Source organism: Syngnathus leptorhynchus, chromosome 16 (assembly GCF_054491065.1).
Source record: "Syngnathus leptorhynchus isolate UIUO chromosome 16, UIUO_Slep, whole genome shotgun sequence".
Lineage (NCBI taxonomy): Eukaryota > Metazoa > Chordata > Actinopteri > Syngnathiformes > Syngnathidae > Syngnathus > Syngnathus leptorhynchus.
In genome coordinates this window covers 5928167-5954204 of record NC_141210.1, presented here as the reverse complement: position 1 = coordinate 5954204, position 26038 = coordinate 5928167, and the positions used below count along the sequence as shown (strand labels likewise).

General features: G+C 38.9%; 3 protein-coding genes and 1 long non-coding RNA gene across 13 annotated transcripts; 2 read left to right on the top strand and 2 right to left on the bottom strand.

Moving 5' to 3' along the window:
• The first annotated feature begins 552 nt into the window (after window positions 1-552).
• On the top strand, window positions 553-10165 carry LOC147044409 (uncharacterized). Of its 6 annotated transcripts, none has more exons than XR_015068449.1 (6): window positions 553-702; window positions 6557-7612; window positions 8177-8276; window positions 9217-9280; window positions 9343-9422; window positions 9508-10165. It is a non-coding gene; the product is annotated as an uncharacterized LOC147044409 (long non-coding RNA). The 6 variants fall into 6 exon arrangements; XR_015068451.1 differs by having other exon boundaries at window positions 556-702; window positions 7498-7612; XR_015068452.1 differs by having other exon boundaries at window positions 556-702; window positions 7498-7612; window positions 8191-8276; window positions 9508-10164.
• Window positions 3959-6603, bottom strand: LOC147044410 (ADP-ribosylation factor-like protein 4D). Its single transcript, XM_085933372.1, has 3 exons — window positions 6411-6603; window positions 5149-5698; window positions 3959-4751 (listed from the first exon to the last, which is right to left on the bottom strand). The coding sequence occupies exons 2-3, from the start codon at window positions 5590-5592 to the stop codon at window positions 4587-4589; spliced, it is 609 nt and encodes a 202-aa protein (XP_085789498.1). The 5' UTR covers window positions 5593-5698; window positions 6411-6603; the 3' UTR covers window positions 3959-4586.
• On the bottom strand, window positions 10036-19716 carry nbr1b (NBR1 autophagy cargo receptor b). Of its 5 annotated transcripts, none has more exons than XM_085933369.1 (23): window positions 19489-19716; window positions 18939-19001; window positions 18666-18684; window positions 18540-18562; window positions 18288-18473; window positions 17925-18002; window positions 17638-17867; window positions 17024-17149; window positions 16617-16823; window positions 16266-16425; window positions 16067-16150; window positions 15797-15982; window positions 15566-15688; window positions 15353-15428; window positions 15096-15206; window positions 14823-14993; window positions 14457-14708; window positions 14098-14299; window positions 13739-13963; window positions 13594-13676; window positions 13436-13505; window positions 13209-13302; window positions 10036-12750 (listed from the first exon to the last, which is right to left on the bottom strand). In XM_085933369.1, the coding sequence occupies exons 1-23, from the start codon at window positions 19588-19590 to the stop codon at window positions 12577-12579; spliced, it is 3045 nt and encodes a 1014-aa protein (XP_085789495.1). In that variant the 5' UTR covers window positions 19591-19716; the 3' UTR covers window positions 10036-12576. The 5 variants fall into 5 exon arrangements, with proteins under 5 accessions (XP_085789495.1, XP_085789496.1, XP_085789492.1 ...); XM_085933370.1 differs by having other exon boundaries at window positions 15566-15685; XM_085933366.1 differs by having other exon boundaries at window positions 17638-18002.
• A 1713-nt stretch (window positions 19717-21429) lies between these two features.
• aoc2 (amine oxidase copper containing 2) lies at window positions 21430-26026 on the top strand. The gene is made up of 5 exons (XM_085934718.1): window positions 21430-22981; window positions 24171-24289; window positions 24399-24565; window positions 25023-25155; window positions 25237-26026. The coding sequence occupies exons 1-5, from the start codon at window positions 21430-21432 to the stop codon at window positions 25519-25521; spliced, it is 2256 nt and encodes a 751-aa protein (XP_085790844.1). The 3' UTR covers window positions 25522-26026.
• Window positions 26027-26038: the final 12 nt, after the last annotated feature.

The following is a 26038-nucleotide window of genomic DNA, read 5'->3' as shown; positions in this document are numbered from 1 at the left end:
GTCTGATGTCTTTGTAAGTGTAGAATGAACAATTTGTCTTTTAGCTCCACTTGTTAACTTTGTGCTAATTGCTGTTATTAACAGTGTTGTTGTCGACAGGAGGGAGCCGAGGAGTTGGATAGTGGATAACAGGAAGAACAAAAAAAACAAAAAAAAAGTCATTCACAAAGAATTCCTTTTGCGCCAGAGGGCAGATGTTATGTGTTTTCCTGTCTCCTGTTTATGCATTCCATATTTGCTCATTATGTCTTTAACTACATTTACATGCAATTTTAAAATACAAATATTCTCAAATACAGATTTTTTTGGGGGGCTCATTTGACATGATAATGATTTTTATTTTGTTTATTATTTGTTTACAGCTCCGGCTGGCCACTATAGAAGCGACTCGACCTCAATGACCCCCCCCCCCCCTTTACGGGTTTCCTCGGCAGGGTGTCTGGCCTCGGTCACTTGGGAGTGACTCATTCTTATCGAGAGGAGCCGGGATGATGTGGCTCCAGGTATCTCTACTCTCTCTGCATGCTGACCACAGATAAGAGCGAACTCATTCTCTCGCTTTCTCACATTTGGTCATACAGAGGCTATGAAAAAAGGAACCACTAAACATTGTTTGTGAGCAGGCTCATCAACTGTCAGGGCTCGAATTCGAACAGAGGGCAGGAGAGGAGAACAGCAGGCATCGCCTCTTTTACCGTCTTTGTGAGTAAACCATAAAACTACGGCGTCAGGGGTCTTCATTTTATGACCTGTGAGACTCAGAGGGGACGGACGGACGGACGGGTTGGAGGACAGTCAAAAAGGCTTCACGTGATTGTGTGTGACTTGAGGTTTAGCAGAGGTCACACAGCAAAGGTAATGAGGGCAGCGAGTAACTGTCTGCTGTGATGAATGTGTGAACGCAGGAGACATGATGTCCCCCGGGGTGAGCAGAAACATGCAATGTGTGAATGTTGGAGAAGATAAAATTGTCATTACGTCAGGGATTGAAATCCATTGTGCTGTGTGCTATGATTTGTTTAGTATGTGGTTGATTGCCCCTAATATGTTCATTGATTTTAGGTGGGTCAATATTTTGGACATTGATTATTTAGCAATACTTGCATAAAACGTTGTAGCGGAATATCATGAGAAAAAAGATACATTTTAGCGCAAATCCAAATTGGGATTCAGACTGGTATTAAACAGTACAGTGCAATACCAATTAAATAAAAATAAAAATCAAATTTTTAATAACTATTTTTGAATATATTAATTTTGCTTTAATTGGGATTTTTTAAAATATATCATTTTGTTTAATTGTTTTAATAGTATTTATTTTTTTGATAGTCTAAATAAAATGGGGGAAAAAAATATGCACGCACACACACAAAAATACACACACACACACAGACACACACACGCACACACAACAAGGCTCTCAGAATGATGACTTGTCAATGTGGTTTATTTTCCTGAAAGGGATTCAAATTCTTCTACTCATGCACGCACGCACAGACAGGGGAAGCAGCAGAAACGCAAATCATCAGTCTACCTGACAGACTAACAAACCTGATACACACAGCTGTTTTCCAGATGAGAAACACAGAGCTGACTTTGTCCACGTGTGTGCTAATCTGAGCATCACACACACACACACAGCTGGTAAATGCAGATGTGGCAGTTTGGTTTTGCTTGGCTCACAGGCCGAGTCATCAAACAAGCCGCAAGATTGTGCATAGCCATAATCTGCAGTGGTTAAGACTTGAATTTTTCCACCAAGAATCACAGCACCAAAAAGCACAACCTCTGAGTCTTTTTTTTGTGAGAATTGCTATGGACTGTTGAGTGTTGAGTGTGAGCTTGGAAATGAGGCAATTCTTAAAATGGACGCACCCTGAATCCAATCCGGACCCAATTCAATTTGAATTTGAATATCGGACATTTTGCGAGATGGCTAAGACTGTTTGAATAAACAGTAGAGTAGTTGTTTCCTCTCAGAGGTTTCGAGCAGTTTCCTGTTAAAAGTCTCGTGAAAATACATTGAAAAATATTTAGAAAGTACTTTAAAAGGTGTGTAAACATACCTTCAGTCTGTAGTTGTATCAAAAACACAATCTTGAAGCCAAAATGTCTGCCTGAAAGTGGCAAAAATCCATTTCAAGATGAAAAGCAAGAGGTGCAAAAAAAAAATCCTAATTGAGAAGAATATATATATATATTTTTTTAAAGTATATTTTATAAAACTAAAACAAATTGATACTTTAATTCTTTGGTGGGCTTTTTTCTTTTAGTTTTGCTAACTAATCCTGATTGCTCCAACAGTAGGGTCACAGTAGGAGGGACTTTTCAATCACTATAATTGGATTGACTGAGCAGTCAGGGGGCGCCAATGATTTACTGACTAATGGGGGGGATGGGATGAGCCCTTCCACCAGTAGGACATGAGATGTCTTGGTTTCGGTTTGCAATAAACCTTAGTTTGCGCTTTGACCCTGATGAATTAACTGTGTCTTTGATCACAGTCAGTATTTATTTTTTAAATGAATGAGCTCACTCCAACTTGAGTCATTCCTTTCATGGTGATGAAGGGCATCGTGCGTCCCATGGATTCTCGGAGCTCAGTCGTCAGGGGCGACTGAGGTCATCCAGGACAAAGCATAGCTCAGCACCAATGATGATTTAAAAGAAACGATGAGACATTATATATGACCCAATATTTGGGTTAGAAAAAGGGATAATTTTAGGTTTTGGTGGGTGTGTCACTGGTGTTTCTGTTGTTGCCAGCATAGTTCGTGAAACGACCGTTGAATATTCCAATGGGTCATTGACTCACGTTGTAGCGAAACCAGACTATTGTTCTTGGTGGACGATAGGTGATACCGCAAATCTTTTTTTTACACCTCTATCATATCAGCTGTCCTCCCTTTCAAAAAGAATAGCCCTTCTTCTCCTGAGATGCAAATGAACAACTGGCTCAGGAGTGGAAGTAGTCACACGCCAGTGTTATGCAATGGCTGCTTATTCTCGATCATGGTAGAAAACATTGCTGAATTTGCTTCTCTGGATTTTGTTCTTGGGGGTAAAGTAGTTTTTATCAGTGGGTATGAAATGCATTAGTTATGTTTTGCATAAAATAAAATGCAACATTTGTTTTTGCGGGCCACATCAAATGATGTGCTGGGCCATATCTAGCCCCCGGGCCTTGAGTTTGCTACCTATGCATATGGTCAATTTGAGAAAAAACATTTGTTATGTTTGGTGCCAAGGACGATTTGCACTCTATTTTTAATACGTGTGCGGGCATCAGTTCACGTCATGAGTGCTTACTGTAAATAAACACACCCTTTCAACGGAAACACAGATCAAATGTTGTGATAGTGGAACTTTTGAAGCATGTTTTGTTTCATTTTGTTGTAGGTTGTTAAGACCACAACTTTGAAAAGGATTGCCACTATCACGCATTTTGTAACTAATTTAATGGACATTGCGCAAAGTATTGGAAACATTTGAGTCACCAAAATCGGAACACACGTTTCTACACAAGTTTCAGGGACAACTGTTGAGAAACTGGGAGTGTGTTTGTGCAATTGTGGTACCTCCTCACATTATGATGTCACAAAGTGAGGACCCAGTTGTTTTCTTGGATGGGGCGGGGTTGAGAAGAAATGAATAGGAATGCTCCAAAATGAGAGAACAGAGGTGGTATCGTTGTCTTCCATTTTTTGATTGAACAGAGAGGTTCAAGCAGGTTTTTGAGTCATCGCCTTTTGGGATGCAACTATGTCGTTATACTGGCATGCTTTTGTTCTCAAAGCCTGACTTTACACTTTACAGGATTGCGTGCGTGCTTCCGAGTGGACGATGAGGGTTGTTCTCGCCTGTGGCGGTTTATAAGTGTATTGCGAAATATGCCTTGTTGTTTAAACAAGCTGAGCTATTTGCTTCCGTGGAAAAAAAGTTCAGTCAAAAAAATTCAATCAGTCAATAATTTATTCATTTTTCAACATTGTACAAAACAAGCTATAAAAACAAGTTGTTTTAGCAAAGAAACTAAACCAAGTCTGGAAAAACCACCCAGAACTTTGAAGTGTAAGAAAAAAAAAAACCCTGCATGACTTCAAATCTATCTGTTCCACCGCCTCAATGAGTAAACATCACGACAGTTCCAAATACTGGTCAGTTTCAAGTTTCGAATAAAAAGTAACATTTAGTCCATTAACAAACAAAAGTGTATTTTTCCCCCCCCCCCCCTCAAAATACTCCCAACTAGGTGACAACATGCAACATAAATAATAAACAAAAATGACCCTAGAAAACTACCAGGGGGAAAAAAAAAAAAAAAAAATATTCTTCAACATTGGAGTGAGTGCGTCAGTGAGTGTCCATCATATATTGCACAGTTTCAAATCCGACGGCAAATCTCTTGAACGGCCAGATGAGGAAAAGGACTCAAGGAGTGCATCCATCACCTTCTGCTTGACTTGAACAGCAACTCTCAACACGGTGCTCAACAAAACGGATTGTCTCCTTTCCCAAATGAGTGACGATATTCCACTGTAGAACTCTTCATCATCTTCACAACACCGCTAGCAACCACCGAGCTCTCATCTCTTCTTCTTGCTCTGTCGAAGTGTCTTCTTCCGCTTCAGGATCATCTCGTAGAGTTTCTCCAAGCCCATCTGCAGGCCTTGACCGTCAAACGCTGAGCAGCCTTGCGTGTAGTGTAGCGTGGATGAGCTCAATTCATGGACGGAGAGAAGTTTCTCCACCTGAGAGAGCGAGCGAGATGAATGATTTATTATTCCATGAAAATGTGCTTTTCCAAACGCAAAGGTTTCAACGAGCGGGTGCTTGATCTTTTTTCGCATACTTGCCAGGTGCCTTTATTTGCACGAGATAAAACCACACCCCAAAAGCAGTTATTTCAAAAGAGCCGTAAATTCGTAATTCCTCATTCTTGGCATATTTCGGCCGTGTTTCGGAAACATTTGATTATCAGGAGATCTGTTTTCAGTTGTGAAAGAATCCATAATGTTTCCTTTCAGGGCAGGAAAAAAAAAAAAAGGAAAACATATAGTTTCTACAATATGAGAAAGGGGGATTAGTTTTGGGCTAGTTTGGTGAACAATAATCATCGGTACAGTTTAATGAAAAAAAAAAGATTACCTCCGAGGATGTCATGGCTGAATCCAGGTCCTGTTTGTTTGCCAGAACCAGTACAGGCACCCCTTGATTCTCAGCAGACCGAGTGATCCTGTGAAGCTCCATTTTTGCTTCCTCCATTCGCTCAGCCTCGGCTGCATCCACCACAAATACGAGACCGTCAGTCCTCCGAGTGTATGACTTCCAGAGAGGCCTCAATTTCTCCTGACCACCAACATCCCACACCTGGAAAGTTGATGCGTTGGCTTTCGAATTCCCCATGGGAATTTTAATGCGTTCCATATTGAAGCCTTTGGTGGGGATTGTGTCAACAAATTCCTGCAGTTTGAGTCTGTAAAGGAGCGACGTTTTCCCTGCGTTGTCCAAACCGATCACGACGACGTGCAAGGACTGGAGGTTGGGGAGGAACGTGGTGTTGGGGGCAATGTCTGTTAACTGGTTGCCCATGTTTTCTGTCCAGACAAGTGGAAGAATCCACTCTCAGATTTCCAAGAATGGAAAGATGGGAAGATCTTGAGGAGAGTAGACTGCTGCAGCTTCAGTTAAGGGAAGCCTGGAGAAAAAAAAAAAAAGATGGTATAAAGATAATGAGGATGAGTGTGGATGCCAAGTACAAACAATTTCATTTCGATCAGTGATGATATTGTACCTTCAAAATCTTTCAAGAGACTCCAAAACGCCATGTTTGTTCAATTCTTGGCATTGCATCATCCAAGAGAGCAAGCAACATTTCAAATTGGTCAGTAATTTATCAAATAAAAACACCCTGACGTGTGAACTGACCCCAAAAAATGTTTTTTGCAAAAATATTCAAATGTGATTGATGAGGTTTTGGTCTGACGTCAGCAATGTAGTGCATTTTTGTCATCAAGTTTCTTTGGTTACTTCTTCAAAGGTTGTCTGTCTTTTATGTAATCGCAAAGTAAGAGATTTATAAAAACCATCGACGGCAATTACAAATATAAGAAATGTCCCCAAAAATAGCCAATCGGTAACTCTAGTTCTAGTTCTAGTTCTAGTTCTAAAACGCAAGTTTGTGCTTGTAATGTTAAAAGCAACCACCAGGGTCCAGATAAAACATGCATTTGGAAAGTTCATTTAAAACAACGACAGATAAGTTGAATCAGATCAACGTTCCTATATCGAAATATTAAATGCATCCGAGTTAGACCGGTGAACAACAAAAAATTCCCCGCAAACTAAGTTTTAACGTCCAAGACGCCAGTGCAGTTAACGTACAGACTTGCCAAAAGTGCAAAACTCACCTGCTAGTATTTCCAAAATGCCTCAACAAAATATGTCGGCGTTGCAACAGTTTTGAGTTAAAAGTAGCAATCCATAAGTCCGGTTTTTCATGCGATCAACATCGAATCTTGAATCCTGACGCTTGCTTTCATGTGGATGGCTTAAGCAACAGAACAAGACTCAAGCCAAGACGCTCAGCATTGGGGGGAAAAGCGCCTCCTCAGCTTTTGACGTCACTAGGACACGGTGGCCGACAAAGGACAAAAAGCAAGTGAACGTCACACGGTACTCGTCACAATGATAAAACATTTGATGCATAGTGTCAGTTAAACATTTTGTTTTTGAGTGAATGGTGCCATATATTAATGTTTTGCTGGAAGAAATATCAGTGTGTGACAGTTTAATGTGGCAAAAGAGATATTTTTCCAATGACATCTGAAGCGCAATATGAAATAAAAATAAAAAGCACAGCAATAGCACCATCTGTCGTATTTTACGTGCATTGTCGCGTATGGACTTTTTGTTGTTGATTTTTTTGTTTATTTCTTTGTTTTGTTTTTACACAAATAAGAAGCAAAAACACTCGTAGAAATTCTTAACAAATGTGGGAAAATTATTTACAATATATTTTGTCACTACTTTATGACTTTTATAGGTATCTGAGCATCTCTGATGATTTTTATTTTCTACAAAAGCGTCGGTGGATTTATGATGTTGAGGTGTTTCCGGCAGATTTAAAAAAAAATAGTGTTATTTAACAAATGCAATTTGAAACAACATATATTATTTAAATATACAGATTAATTACAGATAGAGAAAGAGACAAAACAAAACAGAAAAGAAAAAAAACACAAATAAGATAAACATGAATGAATAAAATGAATAAACAAATAAATGCCAGGGGTCCTAAATAACATAAGAGACATTGACAACATTTAAATGGGGAATGGGTGTCTCAAATCTACACGGGCAACCAGTCTTTGGTTCTCTTCGACACATGATATCCAACAAGACTTGCCAAAAGTGAGTTACAAAGGCAGGCTAGTACAATTACCAGTGAGCTACAGCAATGATTTATCCACCCCTATCTTTCTCCTCCTAAATCAGCCGAAGAGAGCATTAAGTTGCCAGCACACTGTGAGGTAAAGCCACACGGACATCTCAGACTCCACCAATCTCCTGCAGAAGCTGTGACACCTCGCTTTGCAGACCAGAAAGCTAGGTGAGTATTTACAATGATTTATTTGTCATCTACATGGTCTTATATATGTATAAAAGAAAACGGTTTCATTACAATGTAGAGTATTTCAATTAGATCCCTTTGAGTAATGTTTGGAATCTAATCTCAACCTTCCCGTGCTTCCTTCATGTCATAACTTTTGAAATACAACTGGGCTAATACCTTGGTATGCAACCCTTTTGAAATGAAATTACAATTACCAGTGAGTTGGTGCATTGGAATGTGGTCTGTCACTTAAGGAGAAGCCGGAAACAGTAGGCAGAGCTCTCACAGGAATGCTTCCATGCTTTACTAGTTTGTCACAATACACACATTCTTCAGGAAGTTATTTTAGAGACAATAATAATTCTGTGCGTAGTTTTCTCTTCATCTGTTCAAATAAAGTGCTGGAGTGCATCAATTCAAATTGGGTGATGAGGTACACACAGAGTATATAGTGTATTTGTAATTGATAACATAAAATAAATAATGTAAATAGTCTATTTTGTTGTCTTACTCAAAACTTATGATGTGAATTCACAATAAGCTTTTTTGACATGAAGTTAGTCAACTGCTTCTAGGTGCTGTCGAAATGTCAGCGATGCATTGGGAGGCGAGACGACGTCAGAGTGCTCTAGATCGAAGGATGGCTCGAGATAAGCAGCAAGTATATTGTCCTTAAATTGCTATCATTTACTTCTAATACTGTAGAATTGTCATACTCAACATAGCAAAAGTATCATTCCTATAACAGAAATAAAAAAAGGAAGAATCTTGCAAGCTTGGAATATAAACAAACACAGCATATTATACTGTCATGTAAAAATTATTCCCCGTGCAGTTTCAAAATCAACACTGCGCTTAAGTACAAGGGGAAAAAAAAAGTACTTAAATAATAATTCCATTAATATGCATTGCACACAAAAGGTAAATCGAAATGACAAGGGGAAAAAAAAAGTACTTAAATAATAATTCCATTAATATGCATTGCACACAAAAGGTAAATCGAAATGACACTTGAATTAATGTTTAAATAAACAGCTTGTAAAGATGAACGACACGGCACATAAAAGTTAAATACATATGAATTGTGCAGTAAAAAAATGTACTGTAGTTGATTGCAAAAAAAAAAAAGAAATAAATGGGCTATTAAATTAGCTTCAAACTCAAAAGGTTTGATTTGATTTAATTCTTTTAAATGTACATTTTATTTAATGGCACTAGCGCAATACTTTAAGTATCACTGCTTTAAGGCAATGGAAAAACAAAAGAATTGAAGTCACATTACAGTTTTTGAAGGTGTCATTCTTTCTTTGTAAGTAGTCATCGAATCGGCTGTCGGTGAGCTGACACTCTGCTTGGTCTAGTTTATTATTAAACAACAGTGGAGCCGGACATGTGACACTCCAGCATGAGGTCAATCTTATTTCCTGTGTGAATAAAAGACAAGAGTATCCTGTTGCTGATAGACACGAGAGTCCGGAATTTTTGTATTGAGTTTGATTATCGGTAATGTTGTTTTCACATACAGTTGTGATCTATTATGAATCGTTTAATAATCAAAATAGGAACAATACCTTGAACCCACGACTTATTTCTCTTTATAGGTGTTGAAAAAGATTGAGAGGAGCTGTGATATAACGGAATCAAATTCATCAGAGGAGCAAAAAGGTACTGTACCTTTAAAATATTCCCAAAACGTAGAAAAAAGTTACACGGTTTATCATTTTCAGTTGGATACCACTGTCCCCACTGTAAGCGTGAATTGAAGGCACCTATCGGTCACACTGGAAAGATCCCCAACAGATACTCAGTGGGTGTCACATTTATTCATCACATATTCATCACTCATTCATTCTGAGATTGACTTTCATGGAATCTGTGAATTTCTTTTACAGTCTTTACAGTACACACAACAGTGGTGAGATGGGAGATGGAAGATAACCTTGGCTCGACATGGGAATCTTAATACTATATTTTCTGATTTAAGAAATACGTTTTGAAATTATGATATGAATTGTATTTTATGAACAGATACAAAATACAACCAAGAAGCCTAAATTCACGATTAGATTTGCTGTGTTAGCGATTTTATAATATAGTTGATACAGAATGTCATTGTTACTTTCTGGGTCATTGAACCAAAAAAAACACACAACCCAATTAATTCTGATTAATTTTGCATTTGTGGGAAAAAATTAAAGCTTTGGCACATTATGTTTTCATGAGTTTGGTCACGTGATGTTTGCGAAGGCAAGCCAGTGGGAATTTTGATGTCAGGATCAGAACAAAATGGCTGCTACTTCCTCTTGTTGAGATGAATTAAAACAGGTTAATTGTTAAATAAGCAATATTTGGGAGGTATGGCAGTGTATCTAGATTTAGGTCAAGGTTCCACTATAGCTCATAAAATGAAACATTTCACATAATTGAATAACATCAGTGATGTTTTTATTTCAAGTTGCTATCTTTGCCAAACAACCATTAAAAACCAAAAGTACCATTACAAGATATACAGTCTATATATATTTTTTAAATAGAACATGTTTAAGTATTATTTATGCAAATAAACAGGTTATACTGTTTGATTTCTTCAACTCTGATTCCTTCAAGTAAAATGTAAACTAAAACACGTTTTCAACAGATTTTGGTCAAAAACCCACAAAGGAAAAGACTAAGAGATACAGCAGAGCAAATTCAAACACTGCATATTAAACCTAAAAATACAAAGAATCCACAGCTTTTCTTTGTGCATTTTGTTTCAAGCATAAAATGTACAGGGCAAAACCAAAAGAAACCTCAATTTAAATGGGAGAATGAAAAGGATTGTATTTAATAACATAATATTGATATATTGATACGGATAGATTGACAATATGACAAATCTTCTCTGTCTGCTTATATTTGTACATTCTACTTTATTAGTTTAAACTTGACAATTTGCATATATCATTGCCCATATCCAACTTTAGGAGATGGATATTTTTTGTGAGCTATTTTTCTTAGATAAGAAAAACAAAAATTAATTAACAATTAACAAAAATGTTAGAAGTAATGTATACAGAGGTTAATTAATGCCATTTAGTGGGTACAATTAAATTATTCCTACATGTCACTATGTCAGTGGCATAGATAATTGAATAAAAGATAAATTACGTGTAATAAATACATCATTCCCGGAACAATTAGATTAAATTGGATAATTTGCCATACTGGTTGGGAATCTGTGTTACATCGCTACACTATTCGATGTTGTCCAAAATAACTGAGCAGTCCTTTTCATTCAGCCTTTAAATTGATGGAGTCACTCAATAGTCTTTGCTGATTTGTAAAAGTTGCGTTTATATACATTTAAGAAGACGAATGGTTTAGTGTCATAATGTGAACAATATTTGCGTCTTATAACTCTTGTGTGAAGGCAGCAAAGTCAAAAATTCTAGCGTTCAGTATGAATCGTAGACTTGGACCACAGAAGCACTCAAAGCTACCTGTCGTATGCTCGAATAACTAATTTCTCAAGTTAACAAACTAACGTCAATAAAATGCCATGTGTTGCTAACACTGCAATTTTAATACGAGTTGATAAGTCTCTTCTATCATATAAGGCAAACTTTTATGAATCTTGGTATTCTGTAATTGCGAAAAGCGCAAAGAATATTTTCTATTTATAACTAAGTAACGGAATGTTAACAGTTTATAAACAACAGGACAGTGTAATTATACAAATACGGGATATCAATATTCTCCAGTGTAGACAGACAGTACGTTTGAAAAAAAAAAAAAAAGCAACCCAATAAAGTTCCAAAACCACTATTGAACAGTGAATACAGTTAAGCATGAGTACAGATGACAAAACTAGGGCCCAACCTATTAAATCGACTTTTTTCTCATCAACATCGGCCCAAATTTGACCAATTATGCTATTAGTCTCTCATCAAACAGTACATATGTACATATGTATATGAATGACGTGTGAGTGGTGCAGAATGGTGTCCTTACACTGTTTGTCCACTAGATGGAGCTGTGACTTCATTGAACCCACAGCCAGGTAAAATGAATGAAATCAACTGTAACTCAACATGTCTCCCCATTTTAGTTTAACTCTCTTTAACATGTTTGTCCAGCTTTATATAATATAGAAACATATTTTGTTTATATTGCCATGGTTTTAAAGTTGTAGTTCAATACCACAGGTATTTCTAAACTGCTATATAAAGCAATTTATTTTTATTTGAGTTCAATAATTTCCCAAAGGTTCCAAATATGTACACTTTTGGTACATGATGTAACCTCAAAAAACACAATTGCCTTGCTATTATGTCATCTGTGTGCCTTACTCGCCATCCATGACCAATCAATCCAACTGTTACATAGCATAACAGATGGTTTGAGCGTAAATTGATTCGTCATGTCTAGAGAGTGAGGCCTGGTGGCGCTGTGCAAAAAGTACATTAGTCCTCACTCCTGCAGAGAGGTTAAGAGTAATGCTAGCTGGTGGACTCCTTTAACCTGCTGAGTAGTAGATTTAACGACGGTGTGCAATAAAGTAGAATGAGTTTTTGTGGGACAGAAGTGACTTTTACAAGTTTTGATGGCTGATAGTGTAAAAAAAAATATATATATAGACTATAGGAAGGACACAGAAGAAGAGGGAGTGAGAAAGCGGACAACTGCCCCAAAAAAAAAAGAAAAAGACAGCTGCATGCATAAATTACAGGTCCGGACACAAGCTATCAAATGATGACATCGAGCTTTCAAATTGTTTCAAAATGTGGACACCGAACTCCCGCTAATTTCATGCTATGGTGATTTGTATTTAATATCGAAGTTATAAGTTTAGGTAGTTTTCGGTTTGATGCTTTATTGTGCACGGGTCTTCCATTTTGTGGTGTAAAAAGAATCGAGTATCCTATCCCTTTATCGACGTTCTATTATTATTTGTCATCTTTCCAAAATCCTTTGACCGGTCAGTAACGTGTAGAGTACCAGTCATTGTCGGTCAGCTGGATGAGCTCATTGACGACATCTAGGAGGTTGTAGTTATGTTTCTTGAGCAGCCGCTGGTTGAGTGCTCTGTCCCCGAATCCCATCTCGACAAGCACGGCCATCATAGTCTCTTGCGTGGACTCATCTAATGGAGGCTACGCAAAAAAAAAACCACATTAAGATTAATCTCCAGTAAAGGCGTGTCACATGGAAAGACAAAAAGATATACTTAGTCATTGAAAGATTGTGGAGGATGGATGATTCAACAACACTTTTAAACACACTTTATTTATGTTTGGGGAGTTTAAGTGACACAGTCACATATGCGTACACCCATATTAGTCAAAGTCCCACCCTTCAAGATTAAAATAATAAAAAAAATAAAAAATCAGAGTACAACTAAGAACCAAGCACAAATTGGTCTTTTTCTTTAATGACATTAATATCAATTCAACAAATAAAATACAGTCCTAAATAACATTGCTGATACTGTCAATACTTCAAAAGGCAACCAAAAAAAGTTCGATTTATTCTAATAATTTGTTCTATGACCACTAATCTAAACACGGCCACTTCAACTTTAGCAGAAGTAGGAAAATCATGCATAAAGTACCTGTGTCGGGCCTTGTCCTGTAAATAAAGCTTTGTAGGCAGAGGCAGCAACTGACAGTGCTCCTTTAACCAGGTCACTGGTGACCCCTGGATGGCTGATAACAAAAATGTAACGAGCAAAACGTCATTTCAAGGAGAATCATTTTAATTCATATTTAGAGGTGGTAGAGTTTGTAAAATGCAAACTATATATAATGTAAGAAAGAATACTGTATATTTCTTTCTCACCTGGGATCCCCAGAACAGGCTACCTGAGTGGCTTCTGATCCTTCTAAAAGTTTCTTTTCAGCACCTAAAACTGACACACAGAATAATATAACCACATGTAACAAACCTTGAGGTAAAGTCCTTTCATATTTTAAAGCTGAAAAATATTCAAATATTACCATCCTCCATTTGATACCGTTTGGAGCGCTCTGTTTCTTCCCCAGCTGAAACATTTTCCTCTGGTTCTTCAGTGTTCTCTGGACTGTGAAGATAAATATGAGACAATCAGTGTGTACCATTGTGATATTTTCCACCAACACTTACCCTGGTGTAAGTATGGCTGTAGGTGGTGCCACCACCTCAGGTGTCAATGGCTCATCATCGAGTGTCTGAGATGTGCAAAGCATGTCGTTAGCGCTGCTGTTGCTCGATGTTCCTGTCCCCAGAGTGGCTGTGATATCGTGTGCCTTTCCCTCTTGCTCACAGGTAAGGATTTCGGGGTCTGCGGGGGTATTCGGTGGGATGTCGCCAGGTTGAGACAGAGCAGAGCTGCAATAGATTGAGAAATATATCATATATATATATATATATAGATGTATATTAATATATAAATACATTATTCTGATTGATATTGTAAATGTGAAAAAGGATTCTTTTGAAATGGTTTAAATATACCTACATACCTGTACATGGACTCCCCTAGTGGCCGACTGGTGTCAAAACAGTCAGGAAGGATGATGATGTATTCCTCGGAGGACGTTGAGGATGAGCGACTCCTCATCCCTTCTTTCTTCTTCAATCCTTCTTTTAACTCTGGTTCTTTCTCGCTTTCCCTCCCTTTGGACTGCTCACTGGCGCAGTCTTTGCGAGGACCCTCGCATTCACCTGTGTTAGGAATATCATTATAGTTGTTTGAGTTTTGGCAACTTTTAAGGTTAGCTCAGATTATTTATTTATTTATTTATTTGATCAGAAATTTGTAAATGATAATCAGTTTTATCTTTCAATATAAATGCAATGTAATTTCTCCTCAACCACTCACCTATAGTAGCGGACTGCTGTCGTGCGGAGGGCATCGATGGAGTGTTGGGTGTTATTGGTACTGAGCTGGGTCCAGCCACCTGAGCTGGGACCATAGATAGAGGAGCTGGTAGGGATGCTTTCATGGGAGATGATAGAGAAGACTTCAGTATCGCTGGTGGTTTCAAGGGATTGTGGCAACTGTCCAAGATTTCCTCCGTTTTCACCGCTTTGCTTTTCACGCAGGAGGCAATCTGAACAGCTGGACGCACCACTGTGAGCAAACAAAATAAAAACGGTACTGTTGAGCGCGATTACTTTGCACACCAAATATCAATTCAAAAAAGACTATTTGCCGCCCTGCTTCCTTTCACTGGTGTTCCTTTACCTGCTCCGGAGCAGGATGCTCTAATCGGGGTGTGGTCAGGAGCCTCCTCCAAGGTCATTGAGCGAATGACAGTTTCGCAAACAAACTGAGTACTGCTGATGTCCTCCTCTCCTTCCTCTTGTGCTGGTATTCCGCTATCCTCAGCACCAGAACCCACCCCGTGAGATACATCTGAGGAGAGACGCAAAATACATGCGGATAATTATTATAACAGTGAAGGATTAAAAAAAAAAAAAAAAAAGGGATGTGTAAATATTCCATAATTTTAATTACCCATTATGCTATTGATGATTTCGGTCTCTTCTTGAATCAGCCCCAAAGAAGGGCTGCTTTTGTCCCGTAGGTGGGCATCTTGAGGAAGAGGGGAGATGCAGGGAGTCATGTCTACATGGGCGAGATAAAGAGGCAGGTTGAAAGAGATTCTTTACAAAAAAATATCACATACATAAATGTCGAGTTAACAAATTGCTGTATTCACCAAAAACACACATGTAGAACCATCAACATTTTTTATCTCCAACTCTTCTTACCTGCTGGAGTGTTATTCGGGACACTCTCCAACTCTTGAACAATGTTGATATCCAGCAACTCAAAGGACAGAAGATCCTGAGAAATGCAAAGTAGTTAGTTGCTAAATAGATATAAAGGTTGTGATATTTTTATTTTCTTATTCCAAAACGTAGGAAAGGTGCTTATGGCTAGGAATAAAAATGGAGTTGTCGTTGACTACTATTGATCATTACCTGTGCTGTGAGTAGGTCCACAGAAGGGATGTAATATTCTTCCGCGCTGTCTACTGAAAGTTGAGGCTGCTTCCGGGAGGCTGTACAAGCTTTTCCATCCTTTTGTACTGGATTTTTACCCTGCTGGTCATTGGCGCAATTGAACACTAACACTCATATTCTACCTGTAATTTTCCACATCATAATGGACACTTTTGCCTTACATGCAATTCATTTGCTAGACTTTCATACCTGTGGTGTGACACACGGAGAAACGAGTATCCCATCAGCCATCATAGGGGCAGGGGCCAGAGGGTCAACTACAATGCTACACCAAACCCTGGGTCCGAATTGCTCTCCAGCATGGGCAAGGCGCCAGTGGGAGGTGTAGGATCCCTCCACAGATGGAGCACATAATGCTACACTAACGATACCAACCTGGACATAAAGAGAGTAAGACGACCAGATGGGTGAACAAGTAAGCAAAAGAGCACAAAAAAAAAAAAAAACTTGGGTTCTCACCTGGCCAGGCTGGAGAAAAGGAACAGACACTTCTCTCCAACGATCACCGGATCCCACTGCCAGGTTTCCCCACATGAACTTCAACTGGAGGAAGCAAATCATGTCAAATTCATTGCAGATACACTTTTGTATTTGCAATGAAACAAAAACTACTTTATGAAGAATCACATAGCCAAGTGCAGGATTTTTTTTTTTTTACCTTAGTATCAGAGCTCCAACTCATTGTCCCTGTGTTCCTCATCTTCCAGTACTTGATGAACTTGGTTCCGGGACGTAGACGGGTCCCATCGGGAAGGTTTTCATCCAGAAATGTTGCTGTCATGCTTGGAACCATCAGTGGACAGGGGCGTTTTGGTCGCCTTCACACAAATGACATACTTTGTATCTATTGTAGCTCAACTAACACAGGGTTATGTTCTATCAGTTTGTTAAAAAGCTTTTTGGGAATTAATGTACCCTCAAATAATTGCATCACATAGAGAATAAATCGAATACGTGGAATCCACAATTCAGAAAAAAAAAAAGGTGCAGAAAGTGGTACGCAACCTACTCAGGGCTATTGTGCTGTGTGGCTCGAGGCTGAAGAAGTACAGGAGAAGAACTTCCATCTCTCTGGGAGGAACTCCATTGTGTGCCACGTCTCTCCATCCTTAACTGTTTACGGATCTCTTTCACTTCGGCTTTCAAGAGGCGCTTTTCTGCTTTCAGACGCTGCTTTTCAGCCTTCCGGAAGCTACGGTCGCCTCGCCTATAGAATCTGAATGCGGAAACCATTAATACAATTGATGGGAAGCAGATGTGGACCATGCAAATAAACTCGAGAAAGCTTGCCAGCCTCAAAGACAGACCACTGCTGTGAAAATGAGGCAAAACAAAAATGTACTAAACTGTTTACTGATGTAGTACAGTATTGGCTCAACAGTGTTTTTGTCAAATTATTGGGTTAATTTCTTGTACCTGCTGTGGTCAGGGGCAGGTGATCCATGTTCAGGTATTGAGAGAGGAGTTCTGGCCCTCACCAAATTGTGACTAGGATCATGGGAGAAACTGCAAGGCTCACATAGAGTACAAGATGTACACACGCTGTTAAAAACAAAACAAAAACAAATGAGAGAGAGTGCAAAGTCATTCATAAATGCAATCATGAATTAAAAAGAAAAAGCATATTGTTTGGTGGACGTACTAAAAATCTATGCACAAGTGGATTGCAACATATGGGAACCATTGTGCCAAAAAAAAAAACCCCAAAAAACTACAAGACGCCTGAGCCAATACCTCTCACTTAGTTTTGGCCAAATAAACTATGAATACAAACTAGGGCTGCTCAATTAATCAAATTGTAATCCTAATCATGATTAGAGCTTTCGATTCAGGCCAAATGATTATTTGGCATTTCCGTTCCGAGACGTGCATGCGCAACTCAATGGCGAAGCCCGCAAAAAGAGCAGCTGGTGTGTTTAAAATTCAAAATGAACAGTCCTTCATAAGGTAAGAATAAATAAGCCTCCAAAAAAAGCAGACAAGTTCTTGAAGAAAAGTTAACAGTTACCAGCTGACAGCAGACACAGTACCTGCATTGGTAGCCTCCCCCTGTAGTCTGTCCTCTGCAAGAAGAGCAGGGAAGAGTGGAAGACGGAGCTCCGGGTAGGGTAGAGGAAGAAACTTCCGGTATCACGGCAGCTCCAGCTATTACATCCCCTCTACTTCCCCCTGCTCCACTCAGGGGCTTATGGATGCAGCACTGTCCAGAGAACTCTCGGCAAATTTTTTCCACGGCCTCACGAACCACCTGGTCCTTGAACTGATGGGAAAAGAAAGGTGAGGTCAATTGTGGTACATAGAAACTAGCAATGTTTACCTTCTCCATGTAAGACGTGAACCAAGCTGGGGGAGTCTTATCTTCTTCTTTTACCCCTTTCATTTCTTTCATGATCACCTGAAAAGTACAAGGGAATATGAAACAATTAGTGGAAGTTCACTTGCCATTCATCTTTTAATTATATTTGATTCAAAAACATTTTGGAGGAGAAACAGAAACCAAAGAACAATTTAAATTTCTGGTTAAGTTCTGGTCATTTTGTGGCAAACTCAGTTGTTGTTTACCATTTGAAATAAAGAAATACATTTTGATTTGATTAGAATAAAATACAAATTGTCGACACTTAAAGCTATACAAACTGGAAGATGTCAAAATGAAAGAAAAAGCTTTGGGCACACCTACCATGCCCTGTTCTGGCACGGCCGCCTGAACCTTGCGACTGACCACCTGGGCAAGAGCAGGACAGTGCTGAGGGGGTCTAAAACCCCGTTTTGGTTCTGCACCAGTCTTGCCAGTGGAGATCCTCGCTGGTTGACCACGGGTCTCATACACATTCATGTGCAGTCGATTTCCCTGCCTTGCTGCACTCTGCGAGGCACAAACACAAAATGGTAAATACTGTAACAAATATACAAATATTATAATTAAACATACCTTGAGGGCCTCTTCGTACTCAACTGCAATGGAAGCGGAAAAGATCATTTGAAATGGGACTTTATGTGCATGTTTGTGTCAACACAATACTGTATTTATACCAATTTTGCTGACATGATGACTTACCTTGGCTGTTAATGGAAACCTGACAACAAGAAAGAAGTTTTTGTTAATGAAATGATGACATAAATATATTTGGCAGAACCTGATCCGATTTTGTCATTTTTGAGGACAGATCAATAAGAAGCACAATATCTAACATGGTGGTAGTAAGTACTCTGTTTTCAAGAGAAGATAGAACCGGGTTATCTGAAGGGTTATCTGATGTCAAGTAAATTGCACAGTCAAAGTTTGTCCATGTCGACCTGTGTTTTGATTCATTGAAAGAAAATCTCTCACCTCTTCGTTCTCCTCGTCGAAATAGGTTAGCTGAAGGCTGCATAAGCCAAAGGAACGCTTAACCTGTGACACACACAACATTTTTTTAAACAATGCTGCCATATGTTTTATAAAATCAATAATAAAATGTTTTTATTGTCTTCAATTTCAAAACTTTGGTATGTCATTTTAGAGCAGCTACCCATCAGTTGCAAACAAAATGACTTCTTTTAACAGTAGAAACAATCCATGACTGTGGATAGAATTTTATTTTTATTTTAAGATTGGATTTAACAGCAGCCTGGTTACGTTTGAATCTTATTTTGGTGAGCGCTACAGTTTAAATCAGTTCAATTGTAATGTTAAATTCCTGCAGTATAATTTGAATACGATGGGTCAGGTTGCTCCTCGATTTCGAGCAGCCTGTTTTTTGTTTTTTTTCTTCCACGGGGAATAATAAAACAACCACATGGGTAATAACAATGTCGTACAGTATGTTTTGAAACCGCTTGAAAAGAAATAGGGGCTAATACGTGCTGTATGCGGCCCGGCAGTTCTTCTGTTAGCTTACCATGGCCTCCATCGAGTCCCAGCTTTTGGTCTCGGATCCCGACAGGAGGAAATTTTTGGAATTTCCCCTGAAATTCACCTTTACGTTGATGCAGAAGTCCATTGCGTCACCCTTTATGTATTAATACATATTGTGTAGAAGAGCCAATAGGTGTATTTTTTTGAGAGATAAAGGCGATTTGGGTTAATCTCGTCAATTGAATCCAGGAAGAGGATGAAGCTATGTTGTGTTTACATCAACATCCTGGCCACGCCCACTTTGCACCTTGTGCCCGGAACAACGACCGTAACTTCCGGTTTATGCCTCAAAAAATAAAACAAAGCGTTAAAAAATATATTATTACAGGAAAAATGGATAACAATAAAATGGTACTTGTAATCTCTGATTTTCACTGGAAAATGTGGAAATTGTAATCGTTGGTAATTTTGGAAGATGGATTACAATAGTCAGGTATGGACATGACCATTACTTTTTTTTCTCTACAGTAGAAAGAAAAATAACATGATTTTTCATTAGCTTTTGTTATTCTGATTTTTGTTAGCTCAAAGCTGAAAATAATAACAATGGAGATCTGTACTATAGTTTCGGATGGGGCCCAAAATTGACCTTTGGGTGACCCCACAACTAAGAGCCATACAGGAGGAGGAGGCATCTCCAATTACACCAGAAAAGGTAGGAGGTAAATGCTTTGTGCTTAGAAAAGAATGTGAAAACACAAGAATACAAAGACTGATTACTAACAGCTAAAAAGTCTGGACCACTGATCTTAAACAAAAACATTGAAAAACCAGGTGGGGATAAAATCTGAAAGACGGAAATGGAATGTTTAAAACTGTTTAGTGGATCTTGTTTCAGCAACGTATTTATAAACATATCTATTTGAGGCACACCCTGCAAAGAGGCAGAAAAAAGCCCCAGAGGAGATCCGAACAGCTCACTAAGTAGCAGTTCACTATTAGCTAGAAATGTTGCACAGATGGACAGGGATAGACAAGTGGCCACTGTGTGGTCCTCTGTGAATTCCCCCCCCCCCCCCCCCCCCCAAACTATTTTGTTATTGCAGTCTGACATGCATTTAGAAATGTATTCTGAAAAAATACTTTTATATAATAAGCATATGTTTTGCACAGTGATGAAAAAATGGTGGCCCTTTCCATCATTTAATTTGCCCTAATGCAAAAACAAAGATGGCAGTTGACATTGTCCAGATGGAAGGAAAGAAAGAATACATGGAATGCAAAAGATAATCTAAACAGCCATTTGTAAAGCTCGAAACAGATACGTGTGTACACGTGTGTGTGTGTGTGTGTGTGTGTGTGTGTGTGTGTGTGTTTGTGTGTGCATGTGTGTGTGTGTGTGTGTGTGTGCTACACATAAATTCAGCAGCTTCACTCCACTGCCAATCATTAATTTAAATATTTATGCAGGTGATTTTTTCCAGTCACCATGTCTCACAGGACTCACAAAAATGAAGTTTCACACAAAGACTTATCTATACACTCCCTACATAATTCTACAATCATCTGAGATGCAAAAACAATTCTGAGAATTTTGTTTCATAATTATTGCGTTGTGAAAAGATAAACACATTCACACACACGCACACACACACATGACCACGAAGGGTTGGCTTAAAGCATGAGTAATGATCATTCCGGCCTTTTCATTAATCATATTTACTGATACAAACCCCAATTCCAGTGAAGCTAAATTGAGAGACCTTCCACAAAAAGCTCCACAGCTGTGTTTCATAGCATAGCGAGAATTAAAAAAAACAAAAAAACTGGGACACTCATTGACTCCTTTGCTCGAGTGCTGACAACCCATCATAGATCGTCATGATGAAGAGGCAGGATCGTGAGCAGATAGGGAGTGGCTCCAAAACTCTTCTGACCATTTCAACGCTGCTCACTTCTCATTTTCTCCAACCAAGACGACAGGATGAACTCTCTGGTAAAATGGGCGCTGTTTCTTTTTGTATTAGTATCTCTTCTTTTGAATATTATTCTGATTGGAATATATTCTCACCGCGCACCCAAATGTTCCGCTCAGCGCGCGCATCCTCCGAGGGGAAAACACGACGAGCGCAGCCGCGTGTTCGCAGATCTTACTCAAGATGAGTACTTGCAGGTCCAGCAGTATATGCTCAAACAGAAGAACTTAAATATATCAACCAGGCAACTGACCAAACCTTCGGAAAACTTCTTGTTTTTAATCGAACTTTCTCTGCCCAAAAAAGTGGACGTGTTGTCCTACTTGGACGGGGACGCTTCCAAGCCAGTGCGTGAAGCCACCGTGGTGGTCTTCCACGGTTCGATGGGCTACATTAAGGAGTATATAGTGGGGCCTCTTCCAAATCCCACATACCACCAAGATATCACCAAGAAGAAATACAAGACGGAGCTTCCTATTAACGCGCGCACGGTCACCATCGGAGAATATGACTTGTTGACAAAGTTTCTAGAGCAAGAATTATTTTCCCAGCTGCCGGAACTCATGAAAGAGAGTTTCGGTGCCAACAAGAAGATCCTCCCGTTTGAGCAAATGCCCCGAGGAGTGCAATCTGGAGACAGAAAAACCTGGATATCTTTCTTCAGGGACATGAGCGGTATCTACATCCACCCGGTGGGTTTTGAGGCGCTCATCAATCACGGGAGCGTAAATGAATCCGAATGGAAAGTGGAGAAACTTTTATATAATGGTCAGTATTTTGACACGGTAGAAGAACTTGGACAGAAATATGCTGCCGGATCTGTGAAGAAAATCGTTTATAAGGAGATACCTGATTATGGTTCTCTGAAACCCAAGAGCAAGACTCTGCAGGTTAGCCCGCTGCAGTACTACACGGAGGGAAAACGTTTCAGCATCAGTGACAACCAAGTCCTGTACCTGGACTGGAGCTTTGCTTTTGGTTTGAGTTCCCTCACTGGGATGCGGGTCTTCGACGTGCGTTTCAAGGGAGAGCGGATTGCTTATGAGCTGAGCGTACAGGAAGCCATGTCGGTATACGGGTCAGTGACACCGGGGATGATTATCACCAAGTTTTTAGACTCCAGTATCGGGATTGGCCGATTCGCACATGAACTTGTCCGTGGTACTGATTGCCCACATGAAGCCACCTATGTGGACACATACCGCTATATCGATGTCAACTCACCGGTTCGATTCAGGAATTCCATATGTGTTTTTGAGCACAACTTTGGTCAGCCTCTAAGGAGACATTTCTCGGATTTTTTTAGTACGGGTTATGGAGGGATGGTGAACAGCGCTTTGGTGTTCAGGACAATCACTGCAATCGGAAATTACGATTACATGTGGGATTTTATTTTCTACCAAAGTGGATCTGTTGAAATGAAGGTGCACGCCACGGGATATATTTCGTCGTCTTATCTGGTGGACGGCAGTTTGAAACATGGTCACCAGGTAGCAGAAAATGTCCTTGGAAACATCCATACGCATTTCATCAACTTCAAGGTGGATCTGGATGTTTTAGGTGAGTCCTATGGAAAGTTTCCTTATATGGTAAACACAATGGGGAGTTGTTTGAGTAAACAATATTGCTCTGGGGTACATTTGGGGTAAATATAATCTTTGTGATCAACTTTTGGAATTGATTGTCAACAGCGAAGCAAACAATTGGGAGCCTCATTTTATTATCCAGTTTAAGATACGTGTCTTGTAATAAGACACAAGTAGTTTCCCACCCAGCGTGCTCGGTTGCTGTGATGAAGGAAAAAGGTTCTTGGTTCTCATGAGCTTGTTCCTTTTAGGCTATATAGAGGATCTTTCCCAGGGGTAACCATTCCCAAAAAAAACTACAGTAACATAGTTGGCCTGATGTTGATACAAGCAACAGTAAAAACTCACTGGCAGTCACTGTGGTGCAAAGGTTCCATTTAAGTTGCACTTTAGCCATCAACTATTGCATGGCCAATATGAATCCATTTTTCTAGATTTAATTCAATAATAGTAAATATAAAATGTTTCTCTTTACACCAAGAGTGTCAAACTCATTGTAGTTATAGTTTCCCTCGGAGGGCTGTCACCGAAAGCAGACTAATATTTTTTTTTCTAATATTTTAAAAGGACGAATGGTAATAAAAATTGCTAGCAATATCTCTATTTTTAAAAAGTAAAGACAATTTGTAATTTTAATAATGACACAAAGTCAATGCAAAATTTGTCCTCACGGACCACATAAAATGATGTGTTGGGCCGTATCTAGCCCCCGGGCCTTGGGTTTGACACCTATGCTTTACATAATATATATATAATGCAGGCCTTGAGCTATTCTTCAACTCATTTACAATGCCTATAAATATCATCATTTTTATGGCATGTTGCTTCTTCCCATTTTCTGGTCCGAACAATTAGCAGCAGAGTCCAAAAGAGAATAGATGCTGCCTCTGTCCGTATAAGGCAATGCTGGACCTGGGACAAGTTTGCTGCAATGTTAGGCTTGATGCTATGCGCGGAAGGACCTGAGCCAAAACGTGAAGCTTTCAATTACTGCTTGGTCTACATTCCCACCCTCACCTATGGTCACAAGTTGTGTGTCCATGATTGTTGCCCCCCCCCCCCTCACTTTATTTATACTAATGTTGAGCTTTCACTTTATTTGAGCATTACGTCTATCACGTATATTTTTTTCTGTATTTTGTATATATCTATATTTTTTTTAGGAGTGAAGAATATATTCCAAACCAAAGATATGAAATTTGTGAATGTGACATTACCATGGATGACCGATCACCATGCTATGGTACCTCATTTGGTGGAGAAGCAACTTAAAACAGAAAAGGTAAACTTTCATTGAGTCAAGGACTTTTTGAGTAACGCTATAACATTAGCTAACCCTAACTAAAACAGATTTGATGATGTGTGATGGACTAATGAGGCCACCTCTGCAGGAAGCAGCTCTTCGTCATGGTACAAAAATTCCTCGTTACCTGCACATTGCAAGCAACAAAACCAACGCTTGGGGTCATCAGCGTTCGTATAGACTTCAAGTTATAAGCTTCACTGGAGACCATCTCCCAGAGAGTGAGACCACGGAACGAGCCATTTCCTGGGCCAGGTGAGACCAACAGATTCAATAAAATCTTTCAGTTTATTTATGTGAAAATCATACTATGAGGAAGGAAAATGACGTGTTATTTAAAATTAAATAAAAAAATAAGAAAGTACTGTTTTGTTTACGACAGTAATTGTTTCTGGTGAGGCAGATGATTGGTCAAAATAGTACAAATGTCCCACTTTTTTTAAAACAGTAATACAATCGTAACCCGGACTACCTAACGATTTACAATGATATACAACACTGAAGTCATTATTGAACATTGCACTCTAGTTCAATAGATTTGATTGCGAAACAAATCTCCTGGCCTCATCTAAAAAAAAAAACAACAACAAAAAAACTCACTTTAGGGGAAAAACACGGCACATTTATAGGAATATATTCAAAAAAATGTAATCCTTTCTGGAAATATAGAATTAATTTTTGGAGATTTTTTTTTATGTTGGTCATTTTACAGGTATAAGGTTGCCGTCACCAAGCATAAGGACTCCGAGCAGACTAGCAGCAGTTTATATAATCAAAACAATATGTGGAGCCCAGCAGTTGACTTCAGCAAATACATCGAAGACAATGAAAACATTGAAAATGAGGTATGTTGTGATTTTATATACAACTCAAATTTGGTTGGTGTACATACAGTATATGCCCAATTGTTTGAATGTTTATTATAGGATTTGGTTGCCTGGGTAACCACTGGTTTTCTCCACATCCCACATGCGGAGGATATCCCCAACACTGTAACTGTGGGCAATGGCGGTGGCATTTTACTGCGACCCCATAACTACTTTGATGAGGACCCTTCCATTCACTCTCATGATGGGGTGTATATAAGTTCAGGCAGTGAAGAAAGTTGTGAATACAACAGGATGGGCTGCCTTGCTCAAGAAACCTGCAGCCCCGTACTGGAACCTTTCACATACAATGGCTTTGAAGGAGTCATGAAGTTCGAGGACTGAACAGACAAGAATGAGGTTTTTTTTTTCTGATGAAAGCCGCAATAAACATTTTTGGGAGTGTGGTGATTTTTTTCATCTAGTAGAAACAAAGCACGATATATGAAACACACTTATACACTTACAGGTATGCTCACAGAAGTTTTAACAATGCATTTAAAAAAAAATTTGATTGTCAGGCTTGTATATTTTCTGATCCTGCAAAAATGATTAAATGATTGAGTAGTAATAATGGAGTTACACAACATGCAAAAAGTTGACTGCTGAGAAAATAGCACTTACACACTTTGAGGTGAAAAGCTTATTATTTGTTATTCTACACCATTTACTTAATTCTTCTTTTTTATTCACTTCTTCACGTTTCCTCTCAAATTTCATTTTTTTTTTTGGGCTGATATAAGCCGTTACAACCTTAAAACCAATCCAAACTTTTCTGTATTTTGTAAATGGGTCATTTCAAATATGCTATAAACTCATTAAACAGGACTGGAGTATATATCCTTTATCCTCAAGGTGGCGG

Excerpts from the sequence above, each read along its gene's own strand:
- LOC147044410 (XM_085933372.1), bottom strand. The coding sequence starts at position 5,592 with ATGGGCAACCAGTTAACAGACATTGCCCCCAACACCACGTTCCTCCCC. Across the intron at positions 4,752-5,148 it reads CAGCCATGACATCCTCGGAG|GTGGAGAAACTTCTCTCCGT; the intron begins GTAATCTTTTTT and ends TCGCTCTCTCAG.
- nbr1b (XM_085933366.1), bottom strand. The coding sequence starts at position 19,590 with ATGGACTTCTGCATCAACGTAAAGGTGAATTTCAGGGGAAATTCCAAA. Across the intron at positions 14,709-14,822 it reads AGCATCCTGCTCCGGAGCAG|TGGTGCGTCCAGCTGTTCAG; the intron begins GTAAAGGAACAC and ends GTTTGCTCACAG. Across the intron at positions 14,300-14,456 it reads ACAGCAGTCCGCTACTATAG|GTGAATGCGAGGGTCCTCGC; the intron begins GTGAGTGGTTGA and ends TTCCTAACACAG.
- aoc2 (XM_085934718.1), top strand. The coding sequence starts at position 21,430 with ATGAACTCTCTGGTAAAATGGGCGCTGTTTCTTTTTGTATTAGTATCT. Across the intron at positions 22,982-24,170 it reads GGTGGATCTGGATGTTTTAG|GAGTGAAGAATATATTCCAA; the intron begins GTGAGTCCTATG and ends TATTTTTTTTAG. Across the intron at positions 24,566-25,022 it reads CGAGCCATTTCCTGGGCCAG|GTATAAGGTTGCCGTCACCA; the intron begins GTGAGACCAACA and ends GTCATTTTACAG.